This window comes from Equus asinus, chromosome 17 (genome assembly GCF_041296235.1).
Source record: "Equus asinus isolate D_3611 breed Donkey chromosome 17, EquAss-T2T_v2, whole genome shotgun sequence".
Classification (NCBI taxonomy): domain Eukaryota; kingdom Metazoa; phylum Chordata; class Mammalia; order Perissodactyla; family Equidae; genus Equus; species Equus asinus.
The window spans coordinates 37701589-37726820 of record NC_091806.1 but is presented as its reverse complement, the minus strand read 5'-3'; the positions used below and the strand labels follow the sequence as shown (position 1 = coordinate 37726820).

The window sequence follows — 25232 nt, the reverse complement described above, 5'->3', positions numbered from 1 at the left end:
TTGCCAGCCCTATATCCTATATCACTTCATCTTATACCCTGGTGGGACCTGGTAGGACCTCATCAATGAATTTGGTATGTTTTTTCCACACAAGCTCATACAGTTGTTTTTTTCAGATAAAAACTGAGCATCAAATGTCAGATTTTGCTAAAACAAAACAATATTTCTAAATCCTGAATATAGTGTTAAAAGAAATGGAATTGTGTCGTGTCTAGATAAGATATGGGTAGTTTCAACTATGTTAAAGATTGTGTTAACAAAAAAGAAGACAAAAGCGATACAGCCATAGATTAACTGTGACAGTCTCTGGGTTATAAAATCAGGAGAGTTCCATATTCTTCTTGTTGAGTTTCCAAACTTTCTAAAAGAAGCTGTAAGTATTTCTAAATAAAAGGGAACATCATTTAAAATAGGACTTGGCAACAGAGAATGGATTGGCGGTTACCATGGGGGGGCGGGGCAAAAGGGGTGATGAGGCTCACATGTGAGGGGATGGACTATAATTAGTTTTTGGGTGGTGAACATGATGTAACCTGCACAGAATTTGGAATATATTATGGTATACATGAATATTATATGGTAAACCTATATAATGTTATAATCCAATGTTACTGCATTTAAAATAAATAAATAAATAGAGAACTAACAAACAAACAAAAAAAAAATAGGACTTGGCAAACTTTTTCTATAAAAGGCCAGAAAGCAGATATTTTAGGCACTGTTGCAATGACTCACCTCTGTAGTTGTAGCTGGAAAGCAGCCTAGACAACACACAAATAAATGAGCATGAGTTCCAATAATAATTTATTTACAAAAACAGTTTGTAAAACTTTATTTACAAACAGATTTGCCCACGAGCTGTAGCTTGGCCATCCTTGATTTAAAACATCATTGTTCATAGTTAGAAGTGCTTAGATTACATTCATTGAATCATCTCAAGAACTCAGGCACCAAGAGCTTCATGAAGACCATATTATGATAAATGTTCTTAGAAAAGCATTCACTATCCTTCTAATGAAACTTCTCTGAATCCCTTTGTTCTAACCTTCACTCTTATAATTGCTCTACGTATTGCGTTTACAATGCATTAACTTTCTAAATGTTGTTAGTATCCATTTCCGCAATACAATATTAACTTACTGCTTTTCAGTGTTGAAGATACCAACGCTCAGGTAGGCCAGACAATTTTCCTAGGATTACACAGTAAATAGGAGCAGCATCAGGATTTCAACCCAAATTCACATGCTCTCGCTACCATTATTCAAAGTTTTTCAAAAGATGATATATTTTATTGAAAAGAGAATAAAGCTATCATTTCAGATCAGATAATAAATTCCAGGTACCATGCCAGATTTCAAACCATCTCTCTCATCTTCTCACTGGAAGCAGAAGTCTCATCTCTTTTACCGTAGAGTGGATGTGCCCATTTCAGATAGCTTGACTCCTAATCAAACACCTTTGTCCTCAGATTCTCCCAGGTAATATTCTGCAACATGAAACTAAAATCAAGTATTTCTCAATCACCTTAAACAACTGAACTGACATACCTGTGAACTGTCTTTCCTCTATGTAAGTACAGCCTTCAGTTTCATCTTTTACTTCCAGACAAGTCAACTAAACCTGAAACATCAGGTAGTATGGCCAGAGAAGAGCCAAACCTCGATGCAAACAGAACTTGATTCCTGACTCTATTCTGCAATATTTACCATCCTTATCTGCCTAAAATATGATAATAGTATCAACACTAAGAGAAGTGGGAGGAGGTCTGCACATTTAATACTACTAGACTTTAGGGTCACCTAAAACCTGATAAATTTAAGCAGCCAAGTCAGATTGCTCTAATTTTTTACTGAATCCCATGCTCCAGATTGCCAAAGGAGATAGGAAAGAAACAAAAAAGACACTGACATATTCAGATCACACGGGAAATGAGAGCAGAAGTTGTTCTCAGGATGCGATTTGCTGGCTTACAACCATGGGTGAGGGATGAAGAGCTCACTGAGTATTTTGCCCTGTGTAGAATCCCTGGCTTCAGATTCTTTTTGGCTCTGTGTACTCTACTTCTTGACTAGCATCATCTGGATGCTCATTAGAAGTGCTGACTCTCCTCCCACCGCAGAATTATAGATCAGACTCTGCGAGACACCAGGTCTCTAGGCGATTCATGTGCACACCAACAATTAAAGAGACCTGCTGTTGTCACTAATGGTCTTGAGAAGGTCTAAGATCTCCAAGCTTTAGGTTAACGCCTACTCTCATTGGTGTTTAAGAAATCTGCATGGGAAGGCCTCATTTGGGCGACTTATCCATAGTTTATTGGGTTAAAATCTTAAAACAAGAAACTTTGATCACCACATTAGAAGAGGACTCTACAGGATGTTCTTTCCTTGAGTGATATTAATAATAACAGTACTGTAACACAAGGATCTTACCATGTTAGGATCTAAGTACTTTGTTAGTAGTAATGCATTTGATCCTCATCACAAATCCATGAGATCGAGCCCTACTAGTATATCTCTTTACAGATTAGGAAACTGAAACACAGAACAGGTTTTTTGCCCAAGGTCATGGAGCTGGTGGGTAGGAGAGCCAGACTGTGAACCTGGCAATGTGGTTGCAAAGCCCATGCCTGTCACTTCTGTGAACGCTGCCTCTCTTCTACCAGAGAAAGAGTCTGGTGTCAAAAGCATCACTGTTGGGTTAGTCAGGTTCTCCCAGGAGCAGTTGCAAGATGGAGTCAGAAGTGTAGATTTTTTATTGAAGGGTAACTCCTATGAAAGGAAAAGAGAGAAAGGATTGAGCAGAGGGAGTCGTCAAATATTCAGACGTGACAATGTCTGTGCCACCCAACAAGGGATGCCAGAGCAACAATTGCCCTTTGGAGGAGTACCCCATTGGACAGCAATGGCTAGACCCTTGCTTCAGTCTTGCTCAGGCATTGACTGGAGGCAAGAAAAGAGTGTGATCTCTGCTTGAAGGCTGAGGGGACAATGAAGGACGCAAAAGTGTGAGAAGTGCACCCTACTCTTACCTGAATCTCAATTCCACAAGCCCTAACAAGGTAAAAACAAAACAAAACGAAAAAGAAACAAGCTCAAATCAGTCTGCCAGCTCATGGGTCACTGGACCCAAATAAAATTCATTGGCATGTACACATTTTTGATTTTCGGTCTCCTCTTTCACGACTGAGACCTGAGGGTTAAAGAAGTCGTATTCTACCACCACTGCTGAAAAAGAAAAATATGAATCATATTACAATTCTCTTCCCCCCTCCCCCAAACCAAAGGACTCGGAGAAACTCAGCAGCCAGTTGACAAGAATGAAGAGATATCCCTCCGTCCAGCAGAGTGACCCCTAACCATTTGCACACAATTCTTACTCTTCATATTCTTACTCCTTTGTATCCATTAAACGCTCTCCCTTCCACCAAAGAACTGTACCCTGAAAAAAAGATTCCTTGCCCTTTTTCGGTATACACAGCTGAAAAGTTTATACAGTGGATGCTTAATACGTGTTTGTTGAAATGATGAAGTGATACCCAACATAACATACTCTAGCATCAAAACGGAGACTAAAACCAGGACTATTGGCTTGGTCCAACCTGAGCACTCATTTGACTCTAGCTCTGACCTCTGCCAGGTCCAGGCTCGTGTATCTATTTACATACTTGACATCACCACTTATGGAAAATTCATCTTGGCTTGCAAACTATTCCTCAGTAAATGGTATCATAAGCCACCCAACTACCAGACCTCAAATCCTAGACATTATCTTTGATCCCTCTATTTCCTTTACTCCCCTCAGCTCCCATTTTTAGTCCATCAACAACTCCTGGTCATTGTGCTTTTCAAATAGATCTCACGTCTGTCAACTTTTTGCTGGTCACATTTACTTCCTTTCTGTTCCTTGGATACTGCCAAGCTCCTCCACATCAGAGCTTCAGTATTTTGTGTTCACTTAGCTGGGAATGCTCTTTTCCTGAAGCACCTGTGGCTGGCATACTCTCATCCTGTAGGTCTCAGCTTGGACATCACCCGCTGTGAGAGGCCATCCCAGGCACCCCACTTCTAAGCCCTTCCCTTCTCCACTCAGCTTCCCCTCTCACTCACCACTATCACTTTTAAGCACTTGCTGCAACCCAAGTGCCCATCAATGGATGAATGGATAAAGATGTGGTATATATACATGCATAATGGAATACTACTCAGCCATAAGAAAGATGAAATTGTGCCATTTGCGACAACATGGATGGACCTTGAGAGTATTGTGCTGTGCAAAATAAGTCAGAGAAAGATAAATACCATATGATTTCATTCGCATGTGGAAGATGAACAAACACATAGATAAGGAGAACAGATTGGTGGCTACCAAAGGGGAAGCAAGTAGAGGGAGGGCAAAATGGGTAAAGAGGCACATGTGTATGGTGTCAGCTGGAAACTAGACTTTTGGTGGAGAACACGATGCAGTCTATACAGAAGTCAAAATATAAGGAGGTACATCTGAAATTAATATTATAAACCAATGTGACCTCAATAAAATAAATTTTTAAAAATGCAAAATTACCAGTTATTTGTTTACATATTTATTATCTGTATTTATGTATTTATCTGTCTTCTACTCCAGAAAGTCAGCTCCATGAAGGGAGGTGGCCTTGTGTTTCCTGCTAACTACACATATCCTGAGACCTAAAGCTGAGTCCAGCACACAGCAGGTGCTCAAAGATTGTTCATTAAAATGTGGGAAAGGGAAGCGTTTGACAAGAGAAAAATCACCAGTGTGTTTCCCTTGTTCAAAGAAGAGAAAACATACAATATCGCTTTCAAGAAAGGAAAAAATAAGATGTTCTTGGTTTAGTGAGTTGGTTCTTGGAGAGGAAGAGTTTTGCTGAAAGAGATGACAGCCTCTCAAACTAGAATGAAAACGCCTCAAGGCATTTTCTTCATTCTACCCCCAGCATAGACTAGCACCTTCTCCTGACCCCTCCCCAAATACACACGCACACACACACACACACACTCACCCCCACATGTCATGAGCTTCCTTCCCTGTAGGTGGCAGTGTTTGATAGGTTTAGAAGGAGCCATGAGGGTCTTTTGGAGGAAAAAGAAGTTGGGAGTGAACTTTGATTCATTCATTTAACCATTATTTGAGCTTCTGCTGCCGTTTTTCATTGATTCTAAGATACTGTCAATTTTACTTTATTTATTTGTTTATTTATTTATTTATCGGTGAGGAAGATTGTCCCTGAGCTAACATCTATGCCAATGTTCCTCTATTTTGTACGTGGGACACATCTACAGCATGGCCTGATGAGCAGTGTGTAGGTCCGTGCCTGGGATCCAAACCCATGAACCCCAGGCTGCCAAAGCAGAGCATGTGAACTTAATCACTACACCACTGGGCTGGCCCCAAGACACCATCAATTTTAGATACACAATTATTTTATGGACCACTAAGATTAAAGAAGACACTAATTACTCTGATACATTTCATCTCTTAGTCTTAGAATCATTTTATACAAATTAAAAAAGAGCTCTTATGGACATTTTTAATCATATCATTCTCATGCTGGATACAAAAGCAAATGTAAACAAAATTAATAGGTTAAAGTAATCCTAAAATATTTTCATAGGGAGAATGACACTTTGAAATTCATTGTTGGCTCAGAGTCACCAATGTCCCTGTTCTCCCACAAAGCTATCATCCTTTGAGCCATCATAAGTATTGATAATGCAATAGCTCTTAAAAGAGTGCTCCATTTTTATCTCCAGAATTGCCTGCCAATTGGTGACCCCTGATTCTCAAGTTTTCATGCTGGCCCTCTTTGATCTTACCAGGAGGCATCAATAGAAAGTTTCAGACTGAGTTCTCCACACATAAGTGATCACAGCTACAGCATGCCTGTCCACTGGCCAATTGTAATGTCACCAATTATAAAGCCTGTAAAATTTGGATGAGCCTTATTATGTGAAAAAAATGCACATGTTAGAATGGATGAAATAGGTTACATGCCAGGTTCTGTTCCAGGCATTGAAAATACAGAAGGAGGAGGGGGGAAATCTCATGGGGCTAATACTATAATGAAGGGATACAGACAATAAAAAATAAACAAAAAAAGCATACCTCATATTAGATGATGATAAACGCTATGAAATTTTAGTGTAGTACATGGGATAGAATTTTAAATAATTTTCTCAATCAAGGGAGGCCTCACTAAGAAAGTGACATTTAAGCAGAGACCTGAAGTCATCACGTGGGCCAGCCATGGAAGAATAGAGGGCAGTGAGAATTTCAGGCAGAAGGAACATCAAGGTGCAAAGATCCTAAGGCAGGAGCATGCCTGGTCTATTCAACGAAGGGCAAGGAGGTCAGATAGCTAAATTAGAGGGTGGGGAAGCATGGTTGTAGCTGGAGCTGCCATTCCCTGGTCCTTGTCCCCAGAAGATAATAAAGCCAGCCTGCGTAGGGCCTCATGGGCCATCATTAGGACAACAGCTTTTACCATGAGTCAGAGAAGGGGAAAGGATGCATAGGCTGAGCACAGAGGATTTTTAAAGCAATATGGTAGATACACGTCATAATACATTTTTCCAAACCCATAGAATTACAAGAGTAAACCTTAAGGTAAACTACAGACTTTGGGCGATTACAATGTGTCAATGTAATTTTGTCAATCATGTCCCTTGCTGGGTTTGAGAAGGAGAGAGTCCCTCAGACCTGGCAATCCCTCAGTCATTTCCCCTTGGGCAACGGTGGGCCTGGAAAAGGGGGAGGAGGAGAAGGAGCTGGGGGACTCCTTGGTCCATCGTCCCCCTTTCCCTGATCTAGACATAGCAGCATAAAGGCTTGGACATAGGGGATTTCATCTTCCTTTCCTTCCTTCTCGCAGAACAATTCTAGCTGCAAGGTGGTATCATAATTGAGTGACTCGTCTGGGGGCCACTTTTCTTCTGAGCCCCGTGTATGCTGGGGCCAGTCTGCATTACAGTAAAAGATCATACTTTTCTTTGTCATGGGCTCATAACTAAATTCAGCCCAACTGGCCAGCATGCACCATAGCAGGCTTTTTCTTGGAACAGATGGAGTTGCACCATGCCCATGGGGATAAAGTTTGTGTCTAAGAATTAAGGGATCCAGAGAAGGGTGCAGGGCTTGACTCTGGGCGTCCTGATAACTATGGGACTCGCCTAAATCCCACTCCACCCAAGCACACAGTTCTCACACCAGAGCTAAATCAGCCCAAGAGGCAAGAGGTAATGGCTTAAGGTGGGGTAAAGGTCTGGTTTCCCAACGCCAGTGTAGGGGGCCAGGTGCCTGGCAAAAAGGTTTTAAATCTTCTATTTCTCAGGAAATCCAAGTACAGCTTACTTTAAGCCCACACCTGACTTCCACAGAATGATAGCAAAAAAAGTGCTGGACAAGACAAAGAGGGGGAAAAGATGGTCAGGCCATGCTCTCACAGCTTCCTCCCAAGGATTATTAAGATGAGGAACTCACAAACAGCAGCACCCCCATTGAGGCATACAATTCTGGCTTGACACTTGACAGAAAAGGTTTGTGGACAAAAATAACCCATAACCAATCTATGAAAACTGGGATGAGTTTATTCTGAGCCAAATGTGAGGACCACAGAGCCAGGGGCCTTCCTTCCCCAGGGAAGGAAGGGCTTCAAAAAAGTGGGATGTACAGAGTGGTTATATAACCTCAAAGAGCATGTTTCACATATGATTGAAATGTCCCTTTTACAATAGTCATGAGACTGCTCCGTTCGCACAACCATTGATGGACACAGCAGGTAGTAGGTCTGTTGTCTTGAGCTGTGTAGTCACAGGTGAGCACAGCAATCAGTTCCTAGCCTAGGGAGAGATGCTTATCCTTAAGGAAATGCGAATGTGGGGGAAGTTGCATCTTTATCTTAAGGCCATTTCTTCTTGTCTTTGGGACACAGCAAATGCTTAAAGCAGATATACAATGGATGCTCAACGAACATGTCAGGACCTTTTGGAAAAACAAAGTCAGGCTGAATTAGGTTTACACCAAATGGCTTCCTCATATACTCCAATATACCCTATTGCTTGCCATTTTTATTTGTCAGGCTGCAGACTTCAGGTCCCCACAGATGATGTAACAAGCACTGGAAGTATGCTGTAGGGTTCTGACACGGAGAAAAACTGGCATGAAGACTAGTGGAATGACACGCACAATCAAGAGAACAGAACACAGAGGCTTGCACACCACAGAAAAACCAGAGACTATTGTTCCAGATAATATGGTAGGCAGTCTGTACTTTCCTTTATTCCTAAATAAAGACACTTAAATCAGATGGACCTTGTCTTGACCAAAGCCCTCACACAAGGAGAAAGGAATGTAGTATCCGGGAATGCGCTCAAGGATGACTCACCCAGCTGCAGGCGCAAGCTGGGCAGCTCACGATCCAGTCCTTCGTTTCCCCATCACTGAAGTGTTAGAGGCAGTCTGCAAGTGAGGAAGCCATAAGGGGAATTCCCCAGGTGGAAGAACAAAAAGAAAAAGCCACCCAGTAGCTGCTGGGAAAAATCCCAAAACAGCCTCCTCCAAGTCAACTAGCCACAGGCAGAGGCTCCTCCCATGCGGGTCACCAGAAATTTGATATTGAGCAATGGGCTCACTCTTCTCCCCATGATCTGAGCCAATTAATCACAATGAGTTAGGGATCGAGAAAGGAAGCTTTAATTCAATTAGCAAGCAGATCAGAAGATGGGTGATTAATGTCTCAAAAAACCTGTCTTCAAGGATTACAGAATCTTGAGGCAGTTATATGGGGAAAATAGGCAGTAAGGAGAGGGATTAGGAAGGTCAGGCTTCAGGCATGACAGACTTCAGGGTCTTTCATCGTTCTTTTCTTCTGTCAATGATGATGAATATCTTGTACATGTGTTTCTCACCTGTGGTCAGCCTGTTCCTGGAGAGAAACTCATAGAACAGTTTTAATTTATCAAGCTATGGGGGAGTATAAATGTAAGAAGAGGCCATAAATCAGGACAGCACATGAATTATTAGAGTTCGTGCAGAGCAGCAAGTAGTCACACAGAGGTGGGGCTGGGGTCATTCAGCGTTACAAGATGGCTTCACTTATGCTCACTTATAGCTTTATACATATTTTTTCCTCCCGCCCTCTTATTTATTTTTTTGATGATAACACTTAATATAAGATCTATCCTCTTGGCAAAATTTTAAGTATACAGTACAGATTGTTAACTATAGGCGTTATGGTGTACAGTAGATCTCTAGGACTTATATGGTGTTGGGAAAAGTGGATATCTACACGCAAAAGAATGAAATTGGACCCCTAACTTCACCATACACAAAAATCAACTCAAATGGATTAAAGACTTAAATTTAAGACCTGAAACTGTAAAATCCTTAGACGAAAACATAGGAAAAGATCTTCTTGACATTGGTCTTGGCAATGATTTCTTGGATATGACACCAAAAGCGAAAGCAACAAAAGCAAAAATCAACAAGCAGAACTACATCAAATTAAAAAGCTTCTGCACAGCAAAGGAAATAATCAACAAAGTGAAAAGGCAACCTACAGAATCAGATAAAATATTTGCAAACCATACATCTGATAAAGGGCTCATATCCAAATTATAAGGAACTCAATAGCAAAAAAACAAAACTCCTGGGCAAATATCTTGAATATATATTTCTTAAAAGAAAACATACAAATAGCCAACACACATATGAAAAAGTGCTCAACATCACTAATCATGAGGGAAATGCAAATCAAAACCACAATGAGTTATCACCTCACACCTGTTAGGATGGCCATTATCAAAAAAATAAAAGATAGCAAGTATTGGGGAGGCTGTGGAGAAAAGGGAACCCTTGTAGACTGTTCGTGGGAATGTAAATTGGCAGCCACTATGGAAAACAATATGGAGATTCCTCAAAAGATTAAAATAGAACTACTGTATGATCTAGCAATCCCACTTCTGGGTACATATCCAAAGGAATTGAAATCAGTTTTCAAAGAGACATTCTCATGTCATTGAAGCATTATCCACAATAGCCAAGATATGGTGGCAACCTAAATGTCTATCAATGAATGAACGGATAAAGAAAATGTGTTATATACATACAATGGGATACTATTCAGCCTTAAAAAATAAGGAAATCCTATCATTTGCAACTATACGGATGAACCTGAAGGACATTCTGTTAAGTGGAATAAGCTAGACACAGAACAAACATGATCCCACTTATATGGAGAATCCAAAATAATTAAACTCACAGGAGAAAGTAGAATGGTGGTTACCAGGGGCTAGGGAGAGGGGGAAATGGATCAAACAGTACAGTTTCCTATTGGCCTTTGTTGTTAGCAGCAAATAATCCTGTCAAAACCACCAGACTGAAAGCCCCACCACTTGCCTTCAATCAAACCACCATCAACCCAAGATTTCTTGCCTATTTGACAATAGCCCAGAAGAGTAAAATTCAAGGGGAAGCAGCCCTCCTAACCACACCGGGGCCTTTGTCTTGCTAATGCTCACAGCAAGAACCCTTCAGGAAACAGACGTGGGTGAAGGTTGTGGAAGCCTCAGGGGATTTTAGGCTCCCACCCCTGCTAAGGTGTAAGCACTTATCCACCACTGCAGCACACCAAAAGAAAACTTCCAAAGCACTGTGACTTAGCCTCCTGAATGTTTTTATGACCACTCTGGTACTAAAAAGTATATGTGTGTCCCAAACAATTAAACAGCCGTAAGTGTTCATGGACCTGATTCTTCTCGAGGACCTCTGAAGTTCCTGAGTGGATGTCATACACAGGTCAACTGACTTATAGGGGCCTTTATGGGATCAGTTTAGGGATGCCACAGAGCTTTGTCTTAATAGATGGAGTTCTTTCATTATGAACTTGAAGTCACTATTTCAGATTTAAGGCGAGTCCTTGGAAAGGTTTGGTTAACATGCGTCTCCCTCCCCCTGGGACACTGAGAGAAGCATCTACAATAGACCTGAAGGCTTTTATCCACCCAGAAGGGCAAGTCCGAGGAAATTCAGAACTAGAGGACCACACTAGCATGATGTAGAAGTAACCTTCGTGGAATTCCACCCTCCGACGTAAATTCTTAGTTAATTAACCTCAGAAATCAATTGAGAGAAGATATTTTCAAATAAGAAACCCAAAACTCATTAGAAAAAAAAACTATCAATTTATCTCATTTGCCTCTTATTCTTGCCCAAATCTTCAATTCCTAGAGTTCATGGATTAAGTAGATATATTTTCATTTATCTTGGGTACTCATAGATTTTCAGTAATTATTAATTTTTTATAATGAAATGAATGGATTTTTCTGGTTTTTGAATCTAATTTTGTCCCTGTGACTATTCTCTTCTCAATAGCTATTATCATTGCATGCAGCTCTATTATGGGTTCAATAAATTATTTTTCTAAAGCGATCTATCCCCTAGTCTGTGAGCACTTCAGGGCCAAGTTTCCTGGCTACTCATCTTTACGTACTCAGTTTATGGCATACAAAACAAGTGCCCAATAAAGGAAGAGAAAGAGGTAGAAGGCAAGACAAAGAATGAATTCACATTTTGATGTTATACTTTTCTTCTTTTCAAAATGTCAATTATCTAAATACTATAGTTTAGTGGAGTACTGTATAAATATCTATTTTTTTCAAATAAGCTTTTCTTCTCAGACTGAGATTTATAGATCTCTGAGAGTATGCTAGAGGGTTGAAGGTGGGAGTTTACACGAAGATACAATGGAACAAATGTAGCTGGAAGATTTGTAGGAGAAAGGACTAAAACAAAACGTTGTTGGGGCTCGCCCTGTGGTGTAGTGATTGAGTTCAGCACACTCTGCTTTGGCAGCCCAGGTTCAGATCCCGGGCATGGACATGTACTGCTCGTCAGCCATGCTGTGGCGGCAACCCACGCATGAAGTGGAGGAAGATCAGTAAAGATGTTAGCTCAGGGATAATCTTCCTTGAGCAAAAAAAAAAAAAAAGAGTAGGATTGGCAACAGATGTTAGCTCAGGGCCAGTCTTACTCAGCAAAAGCAAAAACAAAAAAAATGTTCTACATTTTTAAAAGTGAAAGTCTATTATGGAATAGAATACAAAATTTAGCTTTAAAATTTTAGATAAAATTTAGATAAAAAGACTAAATAAATGTCATACTTGCCACAAATAAATTCTGACTATCTCCTCTTCTACACATCCCATGAAGGTGTTCATCTACCCCCCTTGCCACTTAGAAGTAATTTAAGGATCTCTACTTAGGATCATCCAAACATAAGACACTGATTTTGGTATTGAATTGGGGAGATAGGTTTGGAGTAGCACGTCTTGGAACTGAATTTTTTAACTGACATTAAGATCAGCAGCAGTAGAAAACCCCTGTTGGACAGTTGACTTTTACATGCTTATAAAAAATGGAAAATAATTTCCTCTTTAAAAAACTCTTTACAAAAGTAATGTCTACCACTTATATAAAAATATCAAAGAAAAAAATTTTTAAATTAGAAATTCTATAATCTCCTCTACCTCCAGAGATAATCACTATTATCAGCTTGATATATGGTCCTTTATATACATAGATGACTTCACAAAAATATGATATGTACTAATCCGCCATTTTCAGTTAATATATTGTTGACATTAATCTGAGCCAGTAGCCAAGTACCCAGAACATTCTTCCAACAGTTGCATGGAAATACATGAATAGATATTATATGATTAACAAATGACCTTTCATGAATATTTCAACCACTTCCAAATTTTAATTATCACAAATCATAATTAATATCCTAAGATATATATTGTTGCACACATATTCAAGCACTTCTGTAGCTCAAGATCCAAGATGAGGAGCTTTTGGAGCAAAGGATATGCACACCTATTTTTAAACGCACATTGTCAAAGATGGTATAATTTACTACTTGCCTTAGGGTGAGTGATGTTATCTGTTTTCTTAGACCCTGAACAACAGGTATTATAAAACTTCTGACCTCACAATACAAAAGGCCCAAACTGTTAGCTTTGGTCTTGCATTTGTGTTATTATTGATCAAGGGAAATATTCTTTCATAAGCTGTTAGCCATTTATACCTCTACTGGAATTGCCTGTTCAAGTCCTTTGCTCAATTTTCTGTCTATATTATTTTCTAATCCATTTTCAGGCTAATTAACCATAACCAAGTAAGTTGCAAATTATCTTTATATTTTTTCATTATCATTTTAATTCAATTTATAATGTTTTTCCAGTACAGCAGCAATTTTTATGCACTCTAATTTATTAGTCTTTTCCTTTATAGTCTCTAGTGTTTTATAATGCTTATTCAACCCAAGATTCTAAAAGTACTCACCAATATTTTCTTCTAATATATTTATGACAATTCTTGACACTTTAATCTTTGATCCATTTGGAAACTTTTAAAAAAATAAGTGAAGTGGGATCTAAATTTTTCTAAATGCCAACCCAATTATATTAATATCATTTGTTAAATAATCCCTCTGCATCCTACTGATAATTGACCATTAATTATACACCATTTAGTTACATACTTGGTCTACTGCTGACTTCTCTCTTTTTACCTCTTTGAGTGTGTCTTCCTACATTGTGGTCAAAGTGTGGGAGTCCTCTAGTTTTACAAGTTATTTAATATCTTCTAGAAAAATCTCCTCTCTCTTTTATTTTCTAAAAATTTCCTGGAACTTCCACTGTGTTTATTTTTTGGATCAAATCTATAATCATTTTGTAAGCTGTCCCTCCAAAAATTCTATTGATATTTTATTTGGAATTGCATGAAATTTTCAGATTTATTAAAGGAAAATTTGCTTATTTACATAGTTTCTTATCCAGTAGCAATGTGTCATCCTTCTTTAGTCAAGACTTGTTATATTCCACAGATTTTTAAGATTCACTGTTAAAATGTGCTGCATATTTTTTATATTTGTTTTCTAAATTTATAGTTGCTTGCTATTGTGACCAAAACTTTACCAAACTCATCATAACCACATGTATTTATGTCTATAATTATTTATGTAGCATACTATATACAGTAAATGCCATGCATACAGTGTAATTTATTTTTAGTATGTATCACAGATTCAATGCTTGTGTCCCCTAAAATTCCTGTGTTGAAACCTCATCCTCAATATGATGGTATTTGGAAGTGAGGTCTTCGGGAGGTGATTAGGTCATGAGGGCAGATCTCTAAGGACATGGGATTAGTGCCCTTATAAAAGAGGCTCAAGAAAACTTCCTTGCCCCTTCTGCTATGTAAGGACATAGCAAAAATATGTCTGGGCAATATATGAACCAAGAATTGGGCCCTCACCAAACACCAAATCTGCCTATGCCTTGATCTTGGACTTCTCAGCCTCCAGAACTGTGTAACTTCTGTTGTTTAGAAGCCACCCCAGTCTACAGTATTTTGTTATAGCAGCCTTAATAGACTAAGACAAAATGTGTGTATATTAAGTATATTAATTTTAGTAATTTTTATAATTTTTAATAGGACAATTTATTGATTTCTCTTACTATTTTTTATCTAAAGCCAGTTCTTTTGACAGTCCCAGATATAAGCCTATCACCACAAAAAATTATTCTGCCCCATCCTTTTAAATCTACGGCAGGCATTGTCTCAATATCATAAGCTGATGGCTTCCTGTGACTAAACTATCACCCAGTGATGGGAGGAATTTGATACTTAAATGACTCTGGAGCCTGTCCCATGATTTTTTTTTCCTACTCATTGAAAATGATGCTATGCCCTATATGAGCAAGCTTCAAGTCAGAATGATGTGGGGGGCTCCCAATCTTCTGGAAGTTTCCAAAGGTGGACCCCATTGGAGTATCTGGAGCTACTTATATGTGTACCTTGAGCAATGGGTCAGGGGAAGTAAGCAAACTAAATTCCATTTCCACACATGCCAATCTCTTAAAAGAATAAAGTGTCCTAAAAATGGGAAGATACAGCATGAATGGTTGGCAAAGGATATGCTGTTGTATGTTCTTTTAAGCAAGGTCATAGACTCACAGAGCTTCTTAGAGAAAGGGAACCTTCCAGGTAGACAATGAAGCCAACATTCCCAGTGTGGAGTTGAGTGTGGGGGAAAGTAAGTACAGGGGCTAGCAACTCAAATGGCTGTGCTGCAGTCAGCAAAGTATAGAACTACTGTGAAAAAGAGAAGTAACATGTATTGAGCAACCACCATATGCCAGACATTTTTCTCCATTCATTCCATTATCAAAGATCAACTCTTGGTGACTCATTGAGATTAACTTGACTTAGTCTGGATTCTACTGCTTTTTGAAATGTTTTAACTAGTAGCCATTGTTAAAAAAGCAGGAAACATCATGTTAAACTTGAGGACTTCTGCATTGTTTTGAAACTCAGAAGATCTACAACATTTGGGTTTTGGCTAAGTATGGACTACACCCTCAAAAAATGGTTTAGGCTCTCCAAGCTAGCTCATTCCATCATTCCCTATTCACTTACTTATGTTACCTACCTAACCTGCTCATTTCTTAAAGTTGTGTCCTTTTATAATCTTATCTTCCAAAAAATAAAAGCTATGTAAGCAAACGTATAAGTTAGAGATAACTTCCCAACAGATAGGATCATTTGGGGGAAAAAATTTCAAGGGAATGCTTTTGCTCTCTTTAGTAGTTTGGATCCTTTCAAGAAAGAAAAGCGTCCTGGCTTTGGGACACTGAATCAGGGTCACCACTGTCTGCCGCTGGTTCCCATTCTGGAGTTAATGGGCTTTTGACCTTTAAAAGATGATGGAATTGGAAGAAGAAATATTTTTTGTATGAAAGTAATGGATTCACTCCAAATGAATGCTAGATATGAAAGACAGAGCATACACAAATTACAACTACCTTTAGCCCTAATTAATGCAAAATCCTGGCATATCTCCATTGCTGAAATAAAAACTACTGATTAGTTCACTATTTTCTGAATTTCTTAGCCCCTGGTTTCCATTCTGGAACTAGTGGGGGTTTTTTTGTTGTTGTTGTTTTGGTGGGAGTAGAGAGAGTCTGAACATAATGTTGATATTTAAAGGATGATGAAAATGGCAAAAAGAAATATTTTCTGTGAAAGTAACAAGGATTCATTTGAAATGAATCCTAGAAAGGAGAGAAGGTGGGGAAGGCAGAGAGGGAGGGAAGGAAGGAGAAAGATTAAGCAAAGAATAACAACTTTAGCCCTAATATAGAAATCCTTGCCAGAACCCATTACTAAAATAGACAGTAGAAGCTCTGCTGGCCCAGGAAGCTCAAACGTCTTGCCTACATGTTGCCTCAGATCCACACCTGCCTTTCCCTGCCCTGCATTATTGGAGCTGAGAGTCCACAAATTAGGTTTTTCCAGTCTCCGTTTCAGATTCTGACAGCAGCAGGCACTGGCAGTCACTTTCAAATGACACACATCCAGACTCTCTATTCACTAAGTTTTCCTAGTATTAAATAGGGGACAGGATCACATAGACAAGACTTGGCCCCTAAAAGGTTCTATTACAAAGCTCTCAAGAAGATCCCCATTAGCATGTTAAAGAATTTTGCTGTTACTGACCATGGAGTAGTAACCGATACAAAGAAGGGTGGTCCTAAGGGATCTCTCAAGGTTTCGTTCCTAGAATGCAAGAACAAAGACTAACCTCATCCACTTGATCTTGAAGAAAGGTACAGAAATGTTCTACAACAGCCCCCCCCAAAAGCTATAGGCCTGCAATATAGTCAACTTTCCTCTCTGTCTCCTTGTTGACCCAATGGTGTTCATTTCCACCACGGCTACTAAGTTTTTCTTAAATCAGAAGCTACCAACAGTAAGGGATCACTGTGTTTCTACCGAATTTAAAATATGACATGCACAATTCAGAAAACTGCTAAACAATAGAACAGTACTGCCTGCATCTGCCAATACAATAACATCTGTGGGAGATTAGAGTATAAAAAGTACCATTCAGTTCTGGCTTGCCTCCAGCTAGCAAAGAGAACACGGCAATTTGACTTCTTCGGCTTTGTTCTCTTATTCAGAAGATGAACTTGGTAAAGAACACTTTGTAAAGGTGTAGACTAATACAAATCAATGTTACTCAGGCTCTATATCCAAGGCATAATTTAGAAGAAAAGAATATTTCAAACAACTGGTAGATTATGGGGTATCACATTCATATGCCCACCACTCAGCTTTAACATATTTTAACATTGTATATATTTGTTTCAGATGTATTTTAGACCCAAAATACACAGTGGAGACCCACCCCCTCTTCCATGTGTCCTTACTTAATTCAATTCTCCTTATTCCTTCGCCTGAAAGAGTAACCACCATCCCCATGCATGGTTTTATACTTTTACTAAATACATACGTGTAGCCAGCATTAGTTTTGAAAATTTGGCACACTGCATATTTTTAAGACTTTACAAATGATGTCATACTGGATATAGCACTCTGCAACTCATCTCCAATATTAAATTGACAGACAGAACTATGTCTTATTCTTTGTATCTGCTACATAAAAGTTAACATTTAAACATGTTGTTCTAGGGGCTGGCCCAGTGGCGCAGCAGTTAAGTTCACACGTTACGCTTCGCGGCAGCCCAGGGTTCACCGGTTCAGATCCCAGGTGTGGACACGGCACCACTTGGCAAAAGCTGTGGTGTGGTAGGCGCCCCACGTATAAAAGTAGAGGAAGATGGGCACGGATGTTAGCTCAGGGCCAGTCTTCCTCAGAAAAGAGAGGAGGATTGGCAGTAGTTAGCTCAGGGCTAATCTTCCTCAAAAAAAAAAAATAAAGTGTTGTTCTAAAAGTTTTTTATAAATTAACTCATTTAGTCACTAAAACAGTCCTAGGAGGTAGATATTTTATTCCCATCTTACAAATGATCAAGTGATACATGGAGGAGTTAAATAATCTGCCGATTCACAAAGCTAGTGAGTGGCATGTAATCTGAACAGAATCAGGCTCTGAGACAAGGATTCCAAGTCCAAGATTGGTTTTAAAAGAGACTAATACAGTAGCTAATATTGAGCAAGGTTCCTGGCGTGAAGGTGTGCTTAATTAAGTGGCAGGCGTGAATCACTCGCTTACCTTTCTGAAAGTCCTTTATCAACTCTTTTTTCCAACCTCATCTCCACTCACCATAAGAAGTTAAACTAAAAGAATTCCAACGCATTACCAGGCGTAACCAGCAGTACCTCTGTAAGCGGTTTCTTGAACAGCTACTAACAGTGGGGTGGGTGACAACGACACTTCCACACCAACCTCTCAGCTTAGGCCCTATTCTGAGGTTATTCCTCAGACATCAAGAAGTATAGCCACAAAGACACAGCAGATTTTATTTGTAAAATTATCTCCACATAAGAATTATATACAAATGTCTTATCATAAGAGAATGTGCAAGGGCTATATTGCTACATCGCTTAAAAGAAACACTTCCTAAAAACACGACACATTAGGCACTGTCTCAACCCTAACTTCTAGGTGGCGTCTCAGGAGGTGGCATAGGGAAAGTTCCAAAATCTATAGCGATTGGTTTAAAAATTAAATTTAAGAATGCTTCAGCAACCGAGTTGTCAAGATTATCACAGAATCACCTAGAACACCTAGAATGTAGCCACGTTTGCACTCTCATGGACTAAAGAATGAGGCATTTTAGGTAGAAGTGACTGGTAGAATGGCTTCGCCTGCAGAAGAAAAAGACAAATCGTTAGTAAACAGCTGCAGTGCAGCTACTGACAAACGTGGCACAGAAAACACATTGATTAACACTTTGACCAATGAATTTTGAGCATCTAAGTGCCAGGGATTGGAGGAAGATGTTGAGCAGATCTAGACACTTGGCAACTTTTATCTAAGTGGCCGATAATTAAAGTGAATGGTTTGATTATCAACCCAGATTATGTTTAAACCCAACTGGAGACTTAGTTACTCTGACATGATGATTGTGGTGAGGAAGACTTGTCAATAAGACCAGAACATACATAGATATGTGGAAGTCACATTTTTTTCCCAAACACAATTGTAATTAGTGTAAGACTCATCACATAGCTAGACATTACTTAAACCAGAAACAAACAAACAAACAAACTTATTAGCAGAGACTTAAGCTTTAGCCTTCCTTATATCCACATCATCGTGTTCTGTCTCTTCTAAGGATCCTCACCGAGGAGTCTTGGAAGTATGGGATCCAAGGCAATCCAAACAGGCAAGTGTTGCTTAAGGTCCAGGAAGGACAAGAATTGTCAGAGGGAAGACCATCCTGGGACTTTGTGAGATTGTTGTTGGTAGTGCCTGGAGTGTCATCTAAAAATGGCGAGCTAAAAGTTTTAAAGAAGAGAAAATGTGCATATCAGGTTAAATTTTAAAATAACCCATTCAGTCTTGTTTTGGCTTCACCCGTTGCTGTCCACCTGACTTTACCAGGAGCAGTGTTACCACCACTTCCACTCTTCCCACTACTTAATTTTTTTTTCAGGAATAACACTATTAATGGTTCCCCCCTTCCCCTCTCAACATTCTACCATTGGGGAATCTATTCCCCAAGATAGAGTTAGCTCTGATGGCCTTATGAAGAAGTTCCCAGAGACAAGCATAAAGCAGGAGTCCTAGAATCTTTTACATTTTCCATTCGTAAACTACCAGGAAGAAGGAACTGGCCACCCATTTTCAAAAAAAATTGACCTTGAAAATCTTATGAACAGCAGCAGGGCATTATCTGATATAGCGCTGGAAGGTGAGAAGATGGCACAAAAGACCAGGCAGGGTTCCCTCTTGCTGTACACGGGGTCTCCAGGAGTTAGAATTGATTCCATGTCACTAACAACACAAAAGTGTTATTGTACTGATCCTTAAGATACAAAAAAGTTTAGGTAGTTTTCCCAAAAGCCATAGGGTCATGGTATCTATATTAAACAAGCACCCTCATTTCTTTTTTACTTTTTTTAAACTGTTTTTTCAAAACAGTTCAAAAAAAATTATGCCCATGCAAGTGTACAGGATTTATGTAAGTCACAAAAATTAGAAAACATTAGGTCTTGTATAGAATAAAGAATTATACAACTTAGGTCAGAATTTAATTTTCAAAAAATGTTTGATCTTAAAGAGTAGATACTCAATGCTTTCTCTCCAATTCCTGTTTTTCCAAGCATCTCCTGATCTTCAGAGAGGTAGCTATGTGAGAAGGTGTGTTCAAGTCTTGACTTACCGTTTCTTAACTACCTGATCATGAGCACATCAACCTCTGAGCTTTATTAATCCATTTTAGTATGTCTTAGTAGGGTTCCCCAAAGGCAGAACCTGACAAGGAGAGTTATAGGCAGGTGATTTATTATAGAAGTGTTACCAGTAAGGGAATGGAGCATGCATAAGAGGAAGACAGAGATGACAAAAGTGTGCTATTTCAAGCAAAGTTCTAGCCTCAGTAGAACCTGCAAGAGAGCCCCAAAGTTAAATCCTGCCTCACAGTTTGTCCTTAGATCGGGCAACAGAACCAGGTGTTCACATTCCCACACCGCTCGATGTGAGGATGGGGGAATTTTGTAAACTCCCAGGCCCAGTTGGGGTCATTAAAAGCCAAACTCCAGAGAAGCAAGGAAAGAGGCACACAGAAATGGTAGGGGTGGTCCAAGAGGATCCGGGCAGAGCATCTGCAATGACCGAATGACATGGATAAGTATTTCATTGGACTGAGGAACCACACAAAGAGACATCATTCCAAGACTCAAACCAAGCTGAGCTTCACTTTCCAAATGTTTTACTTTTAACAAGTAGTTCTTAGAAAGTAAACTGTGAACCAGCTGACCCATTATACTCACCTGGAAACAATACACATTAAAGGAATTTTTCCAGTGACTCCTTTGTTTATTATGTTATAATGGAGGGCTGAATAAAATATCACTCCATAGGAGAAAACCTAATGGGACAAAAAGACCTTTTGAATTGAAGTATAGCATCTCACACAGGAGTTTTAAAGAAATTTGAACTAGAAACAGATCAAGATGTAAGATCATACTAAGGTCTCTCCGCATGGATCCTGAAGAGACTGTTTTCACAGAGACCAATAAGAAAATACCAAGTCAGGGTCTTGATCATCAGTGCAACCAGTTGCCATTTGTGGCAACTGAAATCATGAAATTGGAATCATGAATTGCCAGGTTAGAAACAAAGGCTACAACTTCTACTTAATAAATTTATTCTAAGATTTTGCCTTCAAACGTTACCACAGTGCTGGGTCCCAGGTCTCTGGAAAGATTAGACAGAGAGGCACTTTTAATTTAAAACCATAATTGGAGGTTTGTGTCTTCTGAATACACGCATGTTGTGGAGACATATGAAAATTCTATGTTGTGGCAAAATAAAAATCTCCATAATCCTAACACAGGGATAACTTCTGTAAACACATTTAGGTGTATATTTTTCTATTACTCATTCTTACAAAAATAGAATACTGGATTACCATTTTTCAATCTGTTAATTTATACAATAAATATTCTCACGTAAGTAAACTATTTCCAATGACTGTTAATAGAAATATAACATCCAATAACATGATTATAACATGGTTATTTGTGCATTGTGTTGCTATTCAATATGTTGTTTTAGTCGAGAGTCTATAAGTTGTATATGAAGTGTGGAAAATAGATACTATATGCACCTTACTTCTGTTATTAATAGAAATATATTCCATAGTCACTTCCAGTATGATAGAGTCAAGATCACCAAAAACCCACTTCTCAAACAAAGAAAACTGGCAAAAACTGTCAATTAAATTTTTTCAAAACTCTGGAAAATAACCAAAGGCTTGTAACAATCTGAGGAGCATGTGTTCAATAAAAATGGTGGGCCTGGTACAATCACAAGAAATACACCAAAAAATCTATTAGAACTAATAAACATCTTCATAAATGTTGTGGGATATAAAATACATAGACAAAAACCTCTACACTAACAATGAACAATCTGGAAATAAAATTAAGAAAACAATTCCATTTATAATAGCATCACAAAAGAATAAAATAGGAGAGTGACATCAGCAGATGCAGTGTAGGAGTTCCCAGCACTGTCTACCCACAGAAACATCAGTCTGAGCTATCCACACATGCAAATACCTTCATTAGAGCTAAGGATTCCAGATAGGGATTATAGCCCTTGGGTGGAGCACAGAAATGAGAAGACACATTGAAGAGAGTAGGAAAGACAGTTTCACATTACCCCACTACTGCTCTCCAAAGTCCAGGCCACCCAGCATGGAGGAGACATCCTCCCATTGGAGAAAAGAGAGCAGACACAGGACTTCACAGCAGACCCCAGTACCAGGCCCTCACCAGTGCCACGCCAGCCCCCAGGGACTCAGCCTCCAGAATGGCTCCCAGCCTGCCTCAGTCTCCAGGCCAACCCCCTGGAACCCAGGCTCAGGCCTGCCCCCTGCAGGAAATAACATATAAATTAGATTCCGTCAATGGGCCATGAGCTCTGAAAGGCCAGTTCCTGGGTCTCACTGGTCTTTCTATCCTAAAAGTACCAAACTCTAGTGTCATAAAAATGAGCAGGTTCCTCATCTTTGGCCTTGGCTGCCCCTGTCTTGCACGGACTCTAAGCATAGCACCACAGCGAGGTAAGATCTGGGGGTTAGGTTATTCTTTGAAACAGTCACAGCTCTTACCTCTTTCTGAATCCCACACTCGGTGACAAGGTAATTAAACTCATACCCCTGAGAAGTTATGTTCGTTACAGGGCAGCCAATTCCCAGAGACACTTCATCAGAATGCAGAAAGTGACCTTGACCGAGTAGAGTCGGTTCCACCACAGCCCAGAACATAGAAGAGGTACATCCTACGGACACTGCTGGAAGAACCGAGAAAAGAAAGATTCAGATAGAAATTTGTCCTAGAGGACACTCAGAGAAAATTTGAGCATAGACTTTTATAAAAAAAAAAAAAATACCCCCGGAACACCCTTGAGAGATGCAATGTGATCATTCAGATGACGTTGTCACGGTTGTGAGTGAAAAATTAACACCAGGCCAGGCTCATGCAGGCCCTGGGGACAGCCTCCATCTCCTCCTCCCAGTACCATTTCCTGAAAAACTACAGAGTTAAGCTAAATGTGGGATGTTGTCTCTCCTTCTCTTATCGTGTGGGACTTCCCCTGGACTGCAGGAGCCTCAAGCTGTGTGCTGGCCTTGAGTCTGCATGACTAGACCAGTGTAAATGATCGGTGGGACACTGAAGCTGCAGCTTCTCTGTAGCTTCTGGCCCTCATCCATAGCAGACAAACACATCTTTTGTGAGTGAAGGGACAAAGGGAACCACATACTTTGGCACCTGCTGAGTCTGCCAATGAAATGAAGATCTGTGCCTGGTATGTACCCTGCCCTGTATCCTTTTATAAGGCAAAAAGAAGATAGTCTTAGAGTAAATATATTCATGTCTGATACGTCTGTCAACTCAAATCATTATCCACAGTTCTGGTGCCTCATTAATTCTACTACCAGGAGTAGATCCTAAGGAAGTTTTTAGATAGATAGGCAAAGACATGTCCTAGAGACAAAGCTATCCATCACTACAATTTCGTGATAAAGAAATACTAGAAATAACAAAATGTTTATTTTCTAGGTAATACTTCTAGCTAGTGACTTTTTTAATAAGGAAAAAGATATATAGTCTAGGTTAGAAAAGACTACTTTAATATAAGCCATAGGTAGGACACATGGACAAAGTAAGTGGGTTGCAAATAAAACAATAGATATTACAAGATAACTTGATGACTCAGGAAAAATAAGAAGTGAGAATAGAAAAAATGATGAGCTGTTTCCACAGCCTGATTTAGAACAAACACACGATCACCTAGGGGGAGGCAGGTGGCTGGATTATGAGTAGATCAGGGTGGGACATGGAAGAACAAGCTGAAACTTCAAGTAGAGAAACCATTTTCCACAGGTAGAGTGAAGGGAGTGGAGAGCTACACATAAATTAGATAAATCACTTGCTTTCAGGAGAGGCAGAGGGCGAAAGAGAGAAAGCAACACTTCTACTCAAAATAGCATACAACAAGAGGCCCACCAACCTCCAAGAAACCACACCGTCAAACAATAAAACACATACCTGTCTTTTGCTCAAAAAAAGCCAAAATCACACACAAGAGTAAAGACGATTGTAACCTCACAAAATCCTTCATGATGTCAACTGCCAATCAATGACCTCTGAAAAACAAGAAATAGGAAGTGCCTGGCCTACTCCACTTAATTTTATAGTCAATACCACATCCAGCTGTCTGTATTTACAAATCACTCTTTGCTGACTCTTTTTATCTTCCAGGAATATGTGTGGTGTTTTTTGCTGAGCCAAATTGCTTAATATTTGGAAAATATGGAAAGTAAAAAGAACAAAACAAAAACTATTTATCTATTCAGAGAAAGACTTCTGTCTACCTGCTGAATCTTGACATTCTCCTGCTCACTCCAGTACCAAAATCAGGGGCACAGATAAAGTACCACGAGCAAATCATTGAGAACTGTGACTTCTCCAGCCCCTCCAAAGTTCCTGGGAGAACAAAATGTCCAGGGAGTGTCAATGCATGTGTATTGAATTGTGGGGAAGGATATTTTTGAAGATATTTTAAGCCAGGGGTTTTCAAAATTCAGCAGCATAAGAATCACCTGCAGGGCTTGTTAAAACACAGCTTGCTGGGCTGTGCCCCAGATTCTGATTCACGGCTGGCAGGCAGCCCAAGAATTTGTGTTTCTAAAAGTTCCAGGTGATACTGATGCTGCTGGTCGAGGACCACACTTTGAGAATGACTCACTCAGCTACTATCACTTTAGAGACCACCTAGTTCAATGGCTCCCAAACTTTAGATTAATTATCAAAATTATCTGGAGTGCTATTCAAAAATACTGATGTCTTAACCCCACTCCATTCCAATGGGGTCTCTTGTGGCTGGAAGCTTTAGAGTACAAATGAATCACTGCAGGGTCTTGTCAAAAATGCAAATTCCCAGAGTCTAACCCAGAGAGACAGGGCCCAGGAATCCGCATTTTAAACAATTGCCCCAGGTGATTTGTGGAGGTTCACATTTTGAGAAACTTTGGGCAGATGTCCTCAGGACTGCTGATGAGGGAGGGAGGAAGGCAGACCTCCAACTCTCCTTCAGTTATTTTTATTTCACTTTCATCTGTTTTACATTAGAAGCTTTTATCTTTTTTTTTTGAGGAAGATTAGCC

The 25232-nt window shown here is 39.5% G+C and overlaps 1 protein-coding gene across 3 annotated transcripts in view; it reads right to left on the bottom strand.

Annotated features, from left to right (window-relative positions):
- Window positions 1-788: 788 nt before the first annotated feature.
- OOSP3 (oocyte secreted protein family member 3) overlaps window positions 789-25232 on the bottom strand; it is a 68834-nt gene continuing 44390 nt past the window's right edge. The window contains exons 1-5 of one of the 3 annotated variants that reach the window (XM_070487905.1): window positions 24115-24212; window positions 22674-22852; window positions 20827-20924; window positions 19176-19329; window positions 17858-18696 (exon numbers count right to left, since the gene is read on the bottom strand). In XM_070487905.1, coding sequence (XP_070344006.1) covers window positions 18616-18696; window positions 19176-19329; window positions 20827-20924; window positions 22674-22852; window positions 24115-24187 — 585 coding nt within the window. In that variant the 5' untranslated portion in view covers window positions 24188-24212 and the 3' untranslated portion in view covers window positions 17858-18615. Of the gene's footprint in view, window positions 2772-14550; window positions 18697-19175; window positions 19330-20826; window positions 20925-22673; window positions 22856-24114; window positions 24213-25232 lie in introns of those variants that run through there. The other 2 variants (XM_070487904.1, XM_070487906.1) reach the window with 2 other exon arrangements.